Source organism: Spermophilus citellus, assembly GCF_964194105.1.
Source record: "Spermophilus citellus genome assembly, chromosome: 4".
Classification (NCBI taxonomy): domain Eukaryota; kingdom Metazoa; phylum Chordata; class Mammalia; order Rodentia; family Sciuridae; genus Spermophilus; species Spermophilus citellus.
Genome location: NC_138185.1, coordinates 107,019,097 through 107,036,731, shown reverse-complemented (window position 1 = coordinate 107,036,731; position 17,635 = coordinate 107,019,097). Strand labels below are relative to the sequence as shown.

General features: G+C 36.0%; 1 protein-coding gene across 2 annotated transcripts; it reads right to left on the bottom strand.

Moving 5' to 3' along the window:
- Positions 1–517: 517 nt before the first annotated feature.
- Positions 518–17,478, bottom strand: LOC308646351 (sperm equatorial segment protein 1-like). 2 transcript variants are annotated; one of them, XM_081289132.1, is made up of 2 exons: positions 16,184–17,478; positions 518–2,650 (listed from the first exon to the last, which is right to left on the bottom strand). In XM_081289132.1, exons 1-2 carry the CDS (start codon positions 16,362–16,364, stop codon positions 1,587–1,589), a joined length of 1,245 nt encoding a protein of 414 aa, XP_081145258.1. In that variant the 5' UTR covers positions 16,365–17,478; the 3' UTR covers positions 518–1,586. The 2 variants fall into 2 exon arrangements, with proteins under 2 accessions (XP_081145258.1, XP_081145259.1); XM_081289133.1 differs by having other exon boundaries at positions 522–2,650; positions 16,478–17,404.
- Between the last annotated feature and the right edge of the window lie 157 nt (positions 17,479–17,635).

Genomic DNA, 17,635 nt, shown 5'->3' with positions numbered 1-17,635 from the left:
ACCAAATTCTACTGATTTTTTTTTGTTTTTTTTTTTTTTTGTGGTTCTGGGGATAGAACTCAGTGCCTTGTGCATGTGACACAAGCACTCTACCAACTGAGCTATATCCCCAGCCCCTTGATTCTTTTTAATTGCCGCTTCTTTCCATCTACTCCAGCTAAATTTGGCCTATGCACAAAGCATGACTATTTATGACTACTTCTAAAATTAGCCAGTTTTAAAAAAATAAACAAAAATATTTGATCATACTAGTTCTTCACTTAAAAGATTATCATTGATCATAGGAGAAAGGCTAAAATATCTAACATGCATACAAGGCCCTGCAGGGTCTACTCTGACCCTGTGTATATCCCACTCCATTTCAGGATGCTCTCCCAAGATGCATCCCCATACTCCAAGTACTTTTTGAACCTACCACACTCATTCTCAGACCGGAGCTTTCACCTGCACTCATCCCACGGCTTGGAATGCTCCCTTAACCTAACCGGTAAACACACCCTCTACTTTCAACCTTACCTTAAATACCTCTTTTCCCAGAGTAACTTTCCAATTATTCTTGGTTTAGATGAGGTCAAATATCTTACTTTCATAATAACTTGCCACAACTGAAATTTTCAAGTTGTTGAAATTATTTGCTTAATATTTATATTTCCTGCTATAATGTAATCTCAAAGAGAGAAGGAAATAGGTCTTCATTATTATATCTCCAAATTCTAGCAATTTATCCTATTAGAAAATCAATAAATTTTGATTAAACCACAAATGACTAGCTAGATGAAGGAATAAGTATATGAATTTGAATTAATACTGGTCAAATAATGAAACAATTACCTGCACCATAATAATACTATGACCTCAACAGCTGACCTCAACGATGTCAATCATACTTCCTGACAAAACATTTGCAAAGCTTTCATGTGTATGTACACAAATAAGCCAAGAGAGAAAATAAGTCAAAATTACTTCATTACAAATTTCAGGTCCCTCATTGATACTCCAAAAGCACTTGACGACAAAAAAACAGGGATGGGTCTTATATCATTTTTCAAAGGAGGCACATATATGTCCAAATAAAAGTAATTCTGATATGAGTCCCAACTGTGCTATCCAGAAAGAAAACTGAGATTCTCTGAATTACTCCCTGAAAGAGCAATAAAAACCATATACATAAAATTATTTCAAACTAGCTACATATGGAGTGTAGTCACAACTCATAAAATGGGTGAATTTAGCTAATCTATTCAATTAAAATCAATGATTCTTTTTTTTTACAGCAGTGCTGGGGGATTGAACCCAGGGCCTCAGACATATGATAGGCAGTGTTGCACCACTGAGCTACATCCCCAACTTCAATGTTTTAAAAATTAGATCTTCATAGCTTTTTTAATTAATGAGAAAAAAACTACAAACTCCTGAACCAAATTTTTTATTTTAAATTATTAGATTTCTGTGCATATGAAAAATTTTAGAACATGTCATATAAAGATGTTAGTGCATTAAATTATAATAAAAATATTTTAAAACAACTTTGAAATCACTAATATGCTTATTTTCCTGTGAAAGAATACAGTTTGCTTAAACCAACTTTATCGTGGAATATCAAGTAGGTTTAATATTTTTATATTATTGCTTAATAACTTCTTAATAAGATTTTGAGTTTCTACTTGACCTGCACATAATATATTTTTCAATGTACTGAATACTGTATTAGCCCTTTCTCTCATCTCAGCTGGAACATATTTAATATCTAAATATTCCGGTAATTTAGATCTAGAATTATACAGCGTATTAATAACAGTTTCAATGTCAACAATTTGGTTACTGGTTCGTCCTTTTGCCAATGCCTCGGATGTATACATTTTTTCTAATCTATATTCTGCTGCTTCTGCTAGAGCAAGGCTTCGTTTCAGGAGCTCTTTAGAGGCTTTAATATACTCTTTATATTCTGGATTATTGCTGTCACCAGGAGGTGCCTGTTGCATTTGTGCATATATTTCTGAAATTTTTCTCAAAATGATATCATTACGCATATTGTCTGAGTGTTGTTCATATATTGGGAATTTAAATCTGCTTGATGCAGAGTCCTCTGAGAGCTGGGGAACATCTTCTGAATCTGTCCACAGGTACATTTGAGATCTGCTGGTAGAACTGAGAGTTGTAAATGGAGATAGTTTGGAAGTAGATGATGTGGCAGTAGATAATTGTGTAGTACGTGGTGACAACGTTGAGGCCCGGCTGCGTTTTGTAACTGTCACTGTCTCTGGCTCTGGCTCTGGCTCTGGCTCTGGTTCTTCTTTTTCAATATAAGGTTCTTCCGCATGTAAAACAACAGAAACATTGTTTGGTCTGATTGACCAGAATGGTGTACTTTCAGTCATTAGTTTCTTCCCTACTCCCGGTGATGTGAAGTCTCTAGTAGAGAAAGGAGTACTTCCTGCACTAACATCCTTGATTAAAACATTATTCTCAGTTGAAGGTGTAACTGTCTCCTCAGATTCTGACCTCTTTGATCCTATAGAATAAAGATTTTTTGGAGACTTTGATTTTTTCTCAGGGCCTGGTTCCCTAGTGGGAACACTTAGTATTAGGTTCTCTAAAACTTGTACGAAATGATTCAAGTTTTGTTCTTCATCACGAGACACAGTAATGCCTTGAAGAAAAAAAATTAATAATAAAATTTATTATAAATGATACAATGACAGAATCTACTGAACTCAGTTTATCTCCTATGCTGTCACTTAAATTTGAAATAAAGAACCAATAAACAAAGCATCTTACTCTAACTTAAAATTATTTTTATCAGGTTCTTATTAAAATGAATGGGCAAGATTAGTGCAAAAATCACATTAAGAGTATTCTTTATATTTTTTTACATATTTTTTCAATGTCGATTAACCTTTGTTTTATTCATTTATTTATATGAGGTGCTGAGAATCGAACCCAGTACCTCACATATGCTAGGCAAGTGCTGTACCCTGGGCCATAACCCAGCCCAAATTCTTTATATCTTTTTACATTTATTCTTTCATGTAACTTATGATTCAACAGGCAACTTACTAAATAAAAATTTTGGTTATATCCTTCAACCAAGTAGTATGTTCCACTGGGCTCAATATTGACTTACTACAGCCAAATATTAAATTTTTAGGAATTTTTGTGAGCCATATGTAAAATACAGGCATAATTAAAAATTAAATTATATTAAAAACAAAGGTAATAATATTAAAAACTCATCACTTCTTAATTTATTTATTTCATTTTACTATTATATATGCTCTTAGGATTATTTACATCTAGGGTATCAATAAGATGTACATGCAATATAATGATTTCAGTAAGCACCTATCACTTAATATAATAAACCATTAAAAGTCACATTTATTTTTTATGTTTTAAGTTTCAAGTAATTATTGGTGCCCAGGATTGAACCCAGGGGCACTTAACTACTGAGCCACATCATCAGCCCCATTTTTTTTTTTTTTTTAAATTTTGAGACTGGTCTAAGTTGCTTAAGGCCTTACTAAGTTTCTGAGGTTGGTCTTGAACTTGCAAGCCTCCTGCCTCAGCCTCCTAAGTTGCTGGGATTACAGGTCAAGTAGTTTCTTTTACCTCCTTTATTTTTAATTGACAAAAATATATAAAAGTCATATTTTACAAAGGAAAACAACTTATTTATATATGCTCATGTTTATAAATATAATGTCCTGAGTGTAGAGTGTTCATAAAGGAAAATACTGAGTAAAATGAATATGTAGTTTTTTTTAAAAAAAAATTTAATTTTTATGTGGTGCTGAGGATCGAACCCAGGGCCTTGCACATGTGAGGTGAGTGTTTTACCACTGAGCCATAACCCCAGCTCCCCCCACCCCAAATATGTAGATTAGTGCAGTGAAATTAAAATCCTTGATTGTTATCTTGGTTCTACCATGTTATAGCAGCATGACTTTAGGCAATTACTTAATTTCTCTGAATATTTATTTAAATATAAAATAAAGATATATGTATTTTATCTCACAAATAAAAATGAGTTGGATTTTTGAAAACACTTCAAAAGCTATAGAGTACTATAGAAGATAATATTATTTTTATAATGGTAACTGCTTATATTCCTTATTTAAAAAAATTAATTTCAAAGTTCCTAGAAAATATAATGTTCCCTAGTAAGATATTCTAAAGTACACTTTGGAGCTTATTTAATAGGAAACATGAAGTTTTCCTGTTAAAGACAGGTACACAGTAAGGATACCTAATATCCCATTACTATTTAACACCATTTGGAGGTACTAGTCAATGCAGTTCGACAAAGGAAAATGTCTGGAGGCATAAGAATTCAGAAGAAACAGGTAAAACTATCTTTATACACAGATGACATAAATCTAACAGTATAAAAATCAATTGAAAAAATTACTACAATAAAGAGAATTCAGTAAAGTAGCAAGTTATAAAAACCAATATACAAATGTTAACCAGTTAGAAGATAAAATGAGAGATAAGTTTCCATTTACATAACAAAGAAACAAAACATCTAATCATTAAATTTTAAAAGACATGCCCAAAACCTAGTGTGGCATTGCAAGAAGCTAAATTCATGAACATCTAAAGATAATAGGAACTGATACCTAGAATCTGAAAGAGTCTTTCCAGAAGTGATTATCCTGGATTATCTGGGTAGACTTTAAATCCAATCAGAAATGTCTTTCTGAGAGACACACAGATTTGAGAGAGAAAAAGATATGGCAATGTGGAGGAATAGGTCGAAATAAAAGTGATGTGGCCACAAGTCAAAGAATGCTGGCAGCCACCAGAAATTGGAAGAGACAAGAATTATATTCCTGGGCTGGGGTTGGGGCTCAGCGGTAGCACACTTACCTAGCAAGTGTGAGGCACTGGGTTCGATTCTCAGCATCATGTATGAATAAATAAAATAAAGGTCTATCAACAACTACAAAAATATTTTTTAAAAAAAGCTCCCTAGAGCTTCCCCAGGGAGGATGACCCTACCTACATACCTTGCTTTGGGTTTAGGCCAGATTACTGGCCTCCAGAATGAGAGAATAAATTTCTGTTGTTTGGAAGCAACAAGTTTGTGGTAATTTATTACATTAGCCATAGCAATATACATAATATAGGAAAATATTAAACTTATGAAATACATAATATAAACATCAACAAATGAAAGATATATCATGCCTTTAGTAAGAAGGCTCAACATCATAAAGATGCTTAGACATCACATAATCTGATAATTTATACATTTTATATGCTTCTAATTTTAAAAACCACTGAATTTTTTTCTAGAGTTACACAAACTAATTATAAAGTTCATTTTGAAGAATAAATAATAACCAGGAAAACAGGCCTTGCCAGATATTAAAATCTGATATTAAAATATTACAAAACTTTTATTATAAAAACAGTATTAGCATTAGCACATGAACAGAATTAATAAATGGAACAAAAAAGAAAATACAGAAGTAGACCCAAATGCATATGTAAAAATAACTCAAGGTCAGGGAAGGTTTCAATTTATAAATTATTCCAGTTAGTAAATGAAGAAATCATTTATAACATGATCACTTTGTAGTTATTTTCTATGACTGCCATTATTATAAAGATACACAATCAAAACACTGTGTGCTTCCTGAAAGAACACAATATCATCTATGAGGTATTTTTTCAAAAGAAAAAGGCAAAGTCAAACCTGATTCCAATGGACCTCGAGAGATCTAACCAATATATGAAAAATATACACGACAACAAAAGAAGATATTAAACTCACCATGGGGATATTATCTGCAAAATCTAGACTGTGGGAAACTATAAAGCATTTGATCCAGTTTTTTCAACAACTAAATTGCAAAAGGAAAGGAGGTGGAGGATTATTAACAGGGATATCAATAAATTAAATGCATGATTCTTATACCAATACCATTCCAGTCAAATCAACTGGAAATAAAGAGAAAGATAATAAGAAAAGTTCTGACCAGATATTTGATATTACGGAATCAGTATCTTTTTAGATACAAAATTGCATTATTTCTATGTTTTGTTAAGTGTTATAAGGGGAATTAGCGAAGAGAATAAGGAAGGAAAGAGAAAAAGAATGTGGATGGAGATACTATTGATATAAGATTAATCATGACTTAATAGTTGAAGCTGTTTATAGATGTATAGAGATTTTATACTGTTCCATCTATTTGTGGGTATATTTAAATTTTTTTATACTACAGTGGTTTTTAAAATCTTTTTGGGAAATATTTCAATTATGAAAAACCAAAGCAAATAGCAAATCATAAGCAAATTTAGAATATACAACCAGCAGAGTTTAGTTGCCATTAAGGAGACACTGCCATTATAAGTCTACTAAAAGCTAGATTTCCAAATAATTTAACTTTTCGTTTCTTAGTGTAAATAATATACCCAGGTAGTCATTAAGACAAGTTAGGGTGTCAAAGGACAGGAAATACTAGCTCATTCCTAAAAACAAAAAAACAACAACAACAAAAAAAAAACTGATATACTCATTAGCTCCTTCTACTGTTACTCAGGCAACACCCAAAAGCCTGTTCATGGCTACCTAGCAACAGAGAACCCTTCCTCCTACCTTGGTTTTCTTCCCTTTGTAATGCCTTTGTCTCCGCATTGATCTGTTCTCATACTCATCTCCACATATTTCCCACCTGTTTTTGTCCCCCCTAAAACATCTACATATGTCACATTGACTTTCTCAGTTATACTAATCATAACTGTTCTTGGAAATCAATCTGATATTTATAAAAATTTCTGCAGGCAAAGGTATAAAAGATAGCCTCAAATATCCTTACAGACAGACCTGGTCACAGTGAAAACCTGCTTTTCTCCATACGTCAGGAAATGCTAGGAAGCTAAAGAAAATTCAAATTCTTACAAAAAACAGACTACCCTGATAAAGTTGGGTTATTTTACCTCGAATATTTGTAGTCTACAATGGTATAATACCTTCTCTATTTTTACCAGTTAGGGAGCTAAGCAAATAGCAATGTCCCATAATGTGGCTAAGGTAAGAATCTCTTCCAGCTTCAGACATCAGGATGTCTCTCTCCAATGCCTTCTGTAGCAAGATGGCCAACTGCTAAGCAGACTCAAGGTTTTTGCCAGAATTTTCATTTGTGGGGCTAACCTGAGCTTAAGTTGCCTGCACTTCTCTTCTTCAAATAGTACAAGGAGAATTAGCCACATAACCGAAATAATAGGACAGTAAACAAAACTGTACTAACAATTTAGAAACAAATGTAGCAGGAATTCTGAAGGGGAAATTGGAAGACAGTGATTAAAAAGATCATAATAGCTCTCACTGAGTAATTAGTATGTGCAGGCACTACATTAAGGACTTTGAGTGTGAGGAGTGTTTTGATAAAGAGGAAAAGGAAGGGGGCTGGGGATGTGGCTCAAGCGGTAGCGCGCTCGCCTGGCATGCGTGCGGCCCGGGTTCGATCCTCAGCACCACATACCAACAGAGATGTTGTGTCCGCCGAGAACTAAAAAATAAATATTAAAAATTTCTCTCTTTCTTTCTCTCTCTCTCCCCTCTCTCACTCTCTCTTTAAAAAAAAAAAAAAAGAGGAAAAGGAAGATAAATAATGTGCCTAAGATTATATTCAACAAGTAAGCAGTAAGGATGGGATTTCAATATAAGCTGTCTCACTCCAAAGCAGGTATACATAACATCTGGACAATGTTGTCATAAAGAAATGCCACAAGAATGCTGGCAAAGCAGTAAGATTATGGTAATAAAAATCATCCTTCAGGAATACATCTCTATTTTAAAATACATGTGAATATTAAGATCAATAATTCAAAATTTTGCCCTATTGTCAAAAATGCATTCTTTATATACATCAAGATGTATCTAGAAATATTGAAGATAATACAAATATAATGTTTTCTTACTACAAAATATGAGTGAGAATGGACAGTCAATGACTTAAAAAGAATAAATCCACTTCATACAAAGGTAAAAGGCAAGTTAATTACTTTTGAATTTATTCTGAGGAAACTAAGAACATAAGTTCTTTTTTAGATAAACCCAGTTTTGTAAGTATCATAAATTTAGAAAATTGTTGTCCTTCATATTTCTGTGCTAGATTTCAAACATTTGTACACATTAAAATAACATGCTTGTAAACTAATTAAGGCTAGTAATATTTTCTTTGGTTACACTGGTTACACAGGGGTGAACTATTGTTTCATTAAGCTATACCTTGAGTTTTGTGTGTCTTGCATACTTAAAATGTTATGCTATAATTTTGTTTGCATTACAGTAACTCTGTTTTCCATTATAGTTACATCATTGTAGTTAAAAACAAAGACACCTGTTTTTTAAAGAACTAAAGTTTACAAAAACTTAGTTTTGCCGGCAGCTCAGAAGGCTGACACAGGAGGATTGCAAATTCAAAGCCAGCCTCAGCAAAGGCAAGATGCTAAGTAACTCAGTGAGACTCCTATCTCTAAATAAAATACAAAATAGGGCTGGCTTTATATACTTGATATATACTTTATATCAAAAATGCAAAATAATATAGACCAAAGCATTAAAAATCAAATTCCAATATATCTTGACCAAAATTAAAACAGGTCATCATATAATTCCCTTATATGCTCTTATTAGTTATTTTGTTCATTTTCAAAACACATTGCCTCTTCCAAAAGCCCCTAATGAAACGGTTTAAAAGAACATATTTGGGTTTCTGCGTCCATGAGGATAGAGGTAGTTGTTCCCCTTTGCTTTGGCTGACATAGTTAAAAATGCTGGTTATTGAACATAAAGCAACCATATGAAAGTTGCTAAGAGAAAAACAAACCACTGGGGTCTTCAGGACAACCAAAATGACACATTTTTCTCTAGGTTTTCTGTTTGCCACATATATTCCACACTGGGGCCTAGAGAGTTTAGCAACCAAGAAATAGCAATGTGCACAGATGTTAAAGACTAAAAAGAGAAAGAAGGTGGTTCAAGATAATCCTGCTCTCTCTGTAACTAAATGCCCAGGAAGGGGCAGACTAGCAAGACAGAACATCTTTTAGATCATAACTGCAATGCTCCAGTCAAGTAACAGAGAAAACTGCAGCATTACTCCCATCAGCAAAGGCTAGTAAATGCTGGGGTTCCACCCTCATGGGGCTGTTACAAGATGCTTCAACCCACTGCCCTTATCCCATAAGTACTGCTGCCAAGTAAAAGTTAATACCTTCTCTCTCAATAGAGAAGGCCAAATGAGGAGCTCAGACTTTCATCTTCACCCTATGAAAACAAGGCAAAACCCTTCTTCCCCTGCCAAAGTGGGCAAGAGGCCTATTTAAATCAAACCCAAAGATTTAAATAAGATCTAGAGTCAACACAATATAATAACTAAATATACAGGCTTAAATTTTAAAAAAATCAGTTTTCACACCAAAAACCAAGAAAATCTAATTTTGAATTAAAAAAAAATGCCAATACTGAAGCAACACAGAAGTTAGAATTATCCATCTTGGATTTTAAAGCAACCATCATAAAAATGCCTCAACAAAGGCTGGGCGCAGTGTCATAGCCTGTAATCACAGCAGTTTTAGAAGCTGAGGCAGGAGAATCAGGGGTTCAAAGCCAGCCTCAGCAACTTAGTGAGGCCCTAAGCAACTCAGTAAGACCCTGTCTCTAAATAAAATACAAAAAAGGGTTGGGGATGTGGCTCAGTGGTTAATTGCCCTTGAGTTCAACCCTCTAAACAAAAAGGAAAAAAAAAAGCATCAACAAGTAATACATACATGCTTGAAACAAATGAAAAATAAAAAATCTCAGAAGAAAAAGAAGAAATAAAGAAGAACCACACTGATAATTTAGAATAGAAAAACACAGTAACCATTTCAGTAAAAACCTTAGTGGGTAGGCTCCACAGATGAAAGAGTGAAGTGGAAGACAGAATGGCAATTACCTGATAGAAAGAACAGAGAAAAAGAAGGGTGGGGATGATGAACACAGCCTCAAGAACTTGTGAAAGTATAACAAAAAGAAAAATCTAATATTGGTGTGATTGGAATCTTAGAGGAAAGGAGGAAAAAAGGGTGGGCCTGAAAATATATTCAAAGAAACAATGGCTAAACATTTCCCAAATTTGGCCAATATAGGAACTTCTAGATTCAAGAAGCTGAAAACCAAACACAAAGAAAAAAAAAATCTTAAAAGAAGCAAGAGAGATGGGGAAAATGATTTGACAATTCTTATCAGAAATCCTGAGAATAGGAAGGAAATAATGTATTTTTCAAGTGCTGACCAAAAAAGGCCCAGTAATGCAGAATTCCATATTAAGGGAAAACATCCTTCAAGAATGAAAGGATCATTCACTGTCAGACAAGGAGAAATTAAGAGAAGTCGTTACCAGAAGACATACCCTAAAAGACTAGCTAAATGAAGTTTGCCAAGCAAATGGTAAAATGGTAAAAGAAGAAAGGAAGACTAGAAAGGAAGAAAGAATAACAGAAAGAGGAAAAATATGGGTAAATACTCCCTTTGCCTCTTGAATTTTCCAAATGATGTCTGACAGCTGAAGCAAGGAGTATGTGCCACTCTGATGTGGTTCTGTCAAATGGAATTCTTAAAAAAAAAAAAAAAGATATCCCTTAATATAAAATGGATACTGATAATGTGTTTTAATACAATTTATGTTTTAAAAACTAAGGTTTAAAACCAAATAATATTGTTAATTTAAAAATGGATTGATATAGGAATAAATATCTGGTAAGTTAAAGGTAGGAGCAAAATGTAGCATATAATAGGAGGAAACTTGGTAGTTCAGTAAAGAAGAAAAGATGAATTTTAAAACATTCAAATAAAGACAAAAACGTTAAAGTTCCATGGAATACATCTGGTCTTTGTGCTTTAAGAACTCTTTATTTATTCACTTTGTCCTTGGGCTATAACTTTAACATGGCAACTGGTGATTACACCCAAAATTTAACCAGGAATTCTTGATGCTCATTTGTTAAAGATTCAAATATAAACAGGATTTCTATTACCACAAGAAAGGAAAAACAATGTCTTTATCCATAAAGAACTTAAGTATATAAAACTTAAAATATAAACCCAAGCATAGATGGTACAGATTCTGGCTATGCAGAGTTATGTCCTTAACTCTGGAGAAAAAATTGCTTATATTTTCCATCCAGGTCATATAAATGGACTCACAAAGAATAGAATTCCTTTATTTTACAGCAATTAAAAGCTGCAAGTAAAAACTAATACCTGAAAACTCTCACCATGTAAGAATTCCAGTTAAAACATGAACATCCATCAAATTAAAATAAACTTAAATAACTTAAATATTTCCAATACAAATCAAAGTAGGAATAACTCCTTCATTAGGAGGATGTACTCAATTCATTAGGAGGATGTACTCAAAAAGAATGGTCAAAAGAGCTGGGTTGTAGGCTCAGTGGTAAAGTGTTTACCTAGCGTGTGTGAGGCTACAGTTCAACTTCTAGCCTGCAAGCTCACACACACAAGCACCACACAGAGAATGGTCACAAAAGGAAACATAATATACATTATATATGTTATTCATCCAGCAGTTTCCCTGTAAATTATTTAGTTTTGTGCTGATAGACAAAAAACAAGGAGACAGCCGAACAAGGAATTATGTTCAGATTACTCAAGTGTTCCATTTAAAGAAATGTAACTTCATGGTTTTGCACTTCCTGGTATTTATGTTATATGGGCTTGCCCTATGTGACTTGTCTTGGCCTATAGGACACTACCAAGTCCAGCACCAATGGGCTTGATAAAATGTTTTCATATTGTTGCTTGTAAAGATTCCTCTTGGAAGCCAGCTAATGTGAAACCTAGGCTAGATAGTGAAAGACAAGAAGTCATGGAGAGAAAGACCTTGAAAGACAAAAAGCCATCTTGGGTCTCTCATCCCAATTGAGTGTTCAACTGAATGCAGCTGTATGAGTGACCTCAGCTATACCAAATGAAGCAGAATTGCCCAGCTGAGCCTAGTTAACTCATACAATCATGAAAAATGATAAATGTGGGGGAAGTCTTTCATGTTACCATAGGTAACCAAAATAGTCTTATTAAATTTGTTTTTTAAAAAGGAATTAAAGTTTGGTTTGGGTGAAGAGTTAAAAATCAAAAACTTTATCCTATGTGTAATGTTAAAATATAATAGGAAACAACATAAATTCCTGACCTTAAATTTTATCTCTTTTAGTTCTATTTAACTACAATGACTCAAATAACAATATCATTTCACAAGTCTGTTGTGTCCTAGGTGCTTTGGTCTTTAATATCACATTGTACTATATTTCCTTGGAAGCATGACTAATTCCATTCAGAGCAGGGGAGATACAAAGTGGGACAACCAGTTAATGTCACTAAATAAGAAATCTTTAAAAACATATGGGATCTTATGTACATCCACAATACTGGGTTCCTAATAAGATATATTTCCATGCTTGTATAAATATATCAAAATAGATTCTACTATCATGCATAACTAAAAAAGGAACAAATAAAAATAAATAAAATAAAATATATGGGATCCTACCAAAGGAACAGAGAAAGCAGATTGCAGTGGCTCCACCATGTCAAGACATGAATATTAAGCCTCAGAAAAAAAAATAAATAAAATAACTTGTTTTAAAAAGTCACAAATACATAATGATCCTAAAAAAGAAAAAATTTTTAAACAACTTGTATTATACTGAAAGGGTAAAGTTTCTAAGCTGGAAAGCTTGAATTAAAATGTAAAAGATTAGGTATTATTAAATTCCTCTGTTACACCCAGATTCCTGAGATAGTTAAGACAACGCCCTACTGGCCATTCAACCTAGGGCCCTGTGCAGTTTGTCACAGGGCCCGAACCAATCAGTTTGAATATGTATCCTGCTTAGGAGTGACCAATCACCCCCGCCCGATCTGTTCCCACCAATGAATGTGCCAATCACGTCTCAGTGTTGTTGTTAAATTTTCCCGTGCCTCATGATGATTTGTTCTGATGTATGCAAAGCCCACCGCCCTCTCCAGAAAGTGTACTTAAGCTCTGCTTGACCTCTGCTCTGGGCTCTGGGCTGCTCTCCCTTCTTGAGTGAGCACGGAGCCCCAGCGCGCTGGAATGGATCCCCAATAAATCCCCTTTTGCCAATTGCATGGAGCCAGTCTCTTGTGTGGTCTCTCTCTCCGACGCTCCGCTGGACCCTTACAATACCTCTTTTATTCATAAAGTGAAATTGTTGCTTAATTTTAAATTTTACATACATTATAAGGAGATTAAAGTATGTCCATTTAAGGGCTAAAATGATCAAAAGAACAAAAAGACAGAACATTTTCCCCCATTAAAACATTAATGGATAGGCTAATGAAACTTCCTCCTTCTCCCCTAAGGCCTTTCTGGACATTCACCAATTAGAGGACAAGCTCATTATCTCAAACATTAGGAAGTGTGTCAGTACATTCCATTCACAGGTTTGGGAGACCTTCCTGAGTGCCTTAGCCTTGAGCACTGAAAACCAAGTGAATTTTACCTTTAGAGTGTACTTAAAATAAATGTTTTCTCTCAGTGTATTTAGTGATAGATTTTAACAATTATTGCTAGTTGCCTCCTTAATATTTCCCTTGCCTTGTTTGGCTCATTAGGACAAAGGACAAGGATGCAGGTCAAAGACTCACTTATTGTACTTCCTTTTAATATCAATCTAGAGAAGCAAGTTAAGAGGTTTTGTCACTCTAAACTGACACCTACCATTAACTCTATTTTTGCTGATCTATATGAAGAGATGCCTAGAAAAAACAATTTACTCATGAAAATTAAAAAAATATATCCCCCAAACTACTATTTCACAGGCTTGTATTTAGTGACTTGAAATTTTAAAAAGCAAATTATATAATTTTAGTAATAGTTAATATTAAGTAGTAAAGCAAACTACAGTGAAAACACATTAAAGATGAATGATTTTAAAATTAGAAAATATTTCAAACTAAAACTGAAAAATCAGATATAAGAAATTAATTTAATATATAAAAAATTAAGTATATAGGATATTTACCCAGCACCATCAGGATGTGTGTCTATGTAGGAAAGCATATACCCAAGCCTCATTCATGTCAGGACGAATTTAGATTAAACCAGAACTGAAGTTTTTTTCAACATATATATATTTAATATGCCTATGATTGTTGAATAAGATAAATTCAAAACTGTTCTTGTAGTTTAGGGAAAAAACCATCAGAACTGCAATTTTCATTATAAAAACCTATCTTATCATTGGCATGAGAGAGCATTATTTTATTTGACTTTCTCATCAATAGTTGTTCCAATAGTGGCCATATAAAAGAAGGCTTAATTGATTTAAATCAAACCTAATAACATAAGCCTAGTTTCACTGGTATACTTATTTTTTTAATTAAAAGAGAGAGAGAGAGAGAGAAAGAATAAGAAAGAAGGAGAAAGTAGTCATGTAATATTACCCTACATAACTCTTTTTTTTATAACTTTATTTTATTTATTGATATGTGGTGCTGAGGATCGAATCCAGGGCCTTGCAAATGCGAGGGGAGTGTTCTACAGCTGAGCCATAACCCCAGCCACTACCCTACATAACTCTTAATCTATTTTTGTGGAAAAGAAGTAAATCCCATTTTCCAAGATATCTTCTATGATCTACAATCTGGTTAGTTAGTTATTTGTCTTATACTATTTACATATTCAACACAAAATCATTCTTTTTTCTGAGAAATGTCTTCATTTCCTAACAGCCTTAAAAAATCTTAGCTAAAGGGGTGCAAAGAAAAAGAACAGGCCACAAAATTGTATAGTTAGGCAGGAGATTGCACTGCATAAAGTGAGTATCCAGGACTGCTGAATAGCAGTTCCAGGCTGTACTGTGTGACAGTTAATGTCACTTTTTAGTTAAAAATTTCCATATATTTTAGTCAGCTGTGACCTACTGCTCTACTACTACCAAAATGCAATAATAGTATTAGTAATAAGAATCACCAATCATCCAGAAAAGATAATTATCTTCATTGTGTTTTGCTCATTAATGTCAAAGAAGAAAAAATTTACAAAGATTTTTATTAAAAACAGCTAAAAATCATAAGTGTTACTTGATTTTTGGGGGGGATGGCGATACTGGAGATTGAACTTAGGGGGACTTGACCACTGAGCCACATCCCCAGGCCTATTCTGTATTTTATTTAGGGGCAGGGTCTCACTGAGTTGCTTAGCACCTCCCTTTTGCTGAGGCTGGCTTTGAACTTGCAATCCTCCTGCCACAGTCTCCAGAACGGATTACAGGCTGATGCCATCAGGCATAAGTGCTAGTTTTAAAGGGCTAATTTTAACTACTAAGATACTTCCTCAAGAACTTTTCCCACTACTATTCATGATAATTTAGGTTGTGTTGCATTTTAATTTTTAAATCTAATTTTCAACTACAATCTTTACGTCTGAAATATAGGTCTGCATACTTAACATGCACTATAAGACTTTTTTACACATACCCCGTTGAGTGAATTTTATTTATTAGTTTGGTTAAACCAAACTAACGTTATTAAATACTGCAATGAATTACAGTTAAGACTAGATGAGCAGGCCTCACAGTTATTATCTGGAATATCATTATCAGAGACCATACTTAAACACCTCCAGATGTCCCCAAGATGTTGGTAATGTAGTGAAGTCTCAGCACTGCTGAATTTGACCTTAATGGTTTTCAGCTCTTGGGGAGGAACAAAAGAGCTCCTCGGTAAGATCTAAGTTAGAATTCTGCTTAGCTAAGGCTTCTCACCCCTTGCACGCCATGACGCACTTTGTGGGAATGAGTTAATGAGTATTCTAGACGGTAGCTCCCAATCTGCATGCTAACTTTGGCCATCCTTTGACCACTGGGGTCAGACAACCTTTTCATGTTAAAAGGCGGGGTTGTAATGATTTCCAACTCTGCAAACCACACTGTGTGCGTGTGCTACACGCCTTTCCACTGCAGGAAAGCAGAATAACTGCTGCTGTACATCATTGAAACTTAATATTTATGAGCAGTGAAATCTGAACTTTTTACTTTTTCACATGTCATATTTATGTTTTGAAATGTCAAGGCCATTCTGGGCAGATCAGCCAAAAACAGGCTGGCATCGCAGGGAACGCGTCCTCCTCCCCTGCTGTCTCACCCAGGCGTCTGGAAGAGGCCCAGGGTGGCACAGGGCGAGTCTCCCCGCGGAGGAGGCCACACTCCAAGGGCTCCGCCTGCCCGACAGCGCCTCCCGCACGCTTGCGGTCCCGGGTCCGCCTTGTGGCGGCGCGGACGGGAGCAGGGGACACATCTCGGCGCCGGGCCAGCACCCTGGACATTGGGGCAGGAGGAGTGCCGGACGCGGGAAAAGCAAGAGCCGCACTTCCGGTGGCCGAGACCTGGAGGCTGTCCGAGGACCCTCGGGTCGCCGCCGCCTAGGCCGGTCACTCACTCGGAAACGCCGGCGCTGACGAAGGCCATAGCAAAAGCGCGACTAGAAGGACCACGGGCTTCATGGGCGTCGTCCGCAGCACTCCACCATGCGACGGGAACGTCCTGGGCCACCAGGCCGGGTACCTCGGGGCCGAAAGGGAAGGGTGTCAGCGGCCGACCGTCCCACCTCAGGGCCCGGGGCGCTCCGCAACGGTCGGGTCGTCGCCACCGCAACGTAGCGGCGGCGTGGGGGAGGGGTGGCGCCGAGGTCGGCCCTGCGCGCCCGCCAGTGCGCAAGTGCGCGCGGCCTCTGGAAGGGGCGCGGAACGAAGGGTCGTGACGCCGGCCGCACTGCTGCGGGGTCTCACGTGGGGACACAGCCCTGGCCAAAACCCCGGCCCTGCGCAGGAGGAGCTGTCTGGTGTCTGAGACAACCTGGCAATTTAAAAAAAAAAAAATAGCGTGAACTGGCTATAATAGAGGGAAGCACCCCGCGCCCCTCAGCGCAGAGGCAGATGTCCTGCTGTCCCTAGGGCTCCAAATGGAGGAGCACCCCAAGAACTGAAGACAGTAACCATAAAGCATCTTTAAAAAATGAAAACAGCTCAGGCTAATTGCATGGGGGGAGGTAGGCAAGTGCATTAAAGTACTTAAGGGGCTTAGGTAGATTGTCTAGTTGGTTTCCAAAAGATTGTTTCTTTGATAATGGGAGAGTGTGACTACAAAAGGGATCATGAGATAGCTTTGGAGAGTTACAGGCAATGGTGGTGGCCATAAGAATCTATACTTGTGTTAAAATTTTTAGAACTGTACACCAAAAAATACATCTTACTGTACAATTATTTTTTAATTGACATATATTTATATCTTTGCCCTGGGAAGCAGGATGTTGGTATTGAGCTGGGGAAAGTTGTGATTAAATTTGCATTTCAAAAGTCTCACTTTTCCTGCAGCCTCTAGAATGGGTTGAACTGGCACATGCTCATAATTGCAGCAGCTCCGGAGGCTGAGACAGACAGGAGACTTGATAGTTCAAAGCCAGCCTCAGCAAAAGCGAGGAGCTAAGCTACTCAGACCCTGTCTCTAAATAAAATGCAAAATAGGGCTGGGGGGGGGGGGTGTGGCTCAGTGGTCGAGTGTCCCTGAGTTCAATTTCTATCCTCCCCGCCACAAAAAA

Excerpts from the sequence above, each read along its gene's own strand:
- LOC308646351 (XM_081289132.1), bottom strand. The coding sequence starts at position 16,364 with ATGTCCAGGGTGCTGGCCCGGCGCCGAGATGTGTCCCCTGCTCCCGTC. Across the intron at positions 2,651-16,183 it reads GGCCTCTTCCAGACGCCTGG|GCATTACTGTGTCTCGTGAT; the intron begins GTGAGACAGCAG and ends TTTTTCTTCAAG.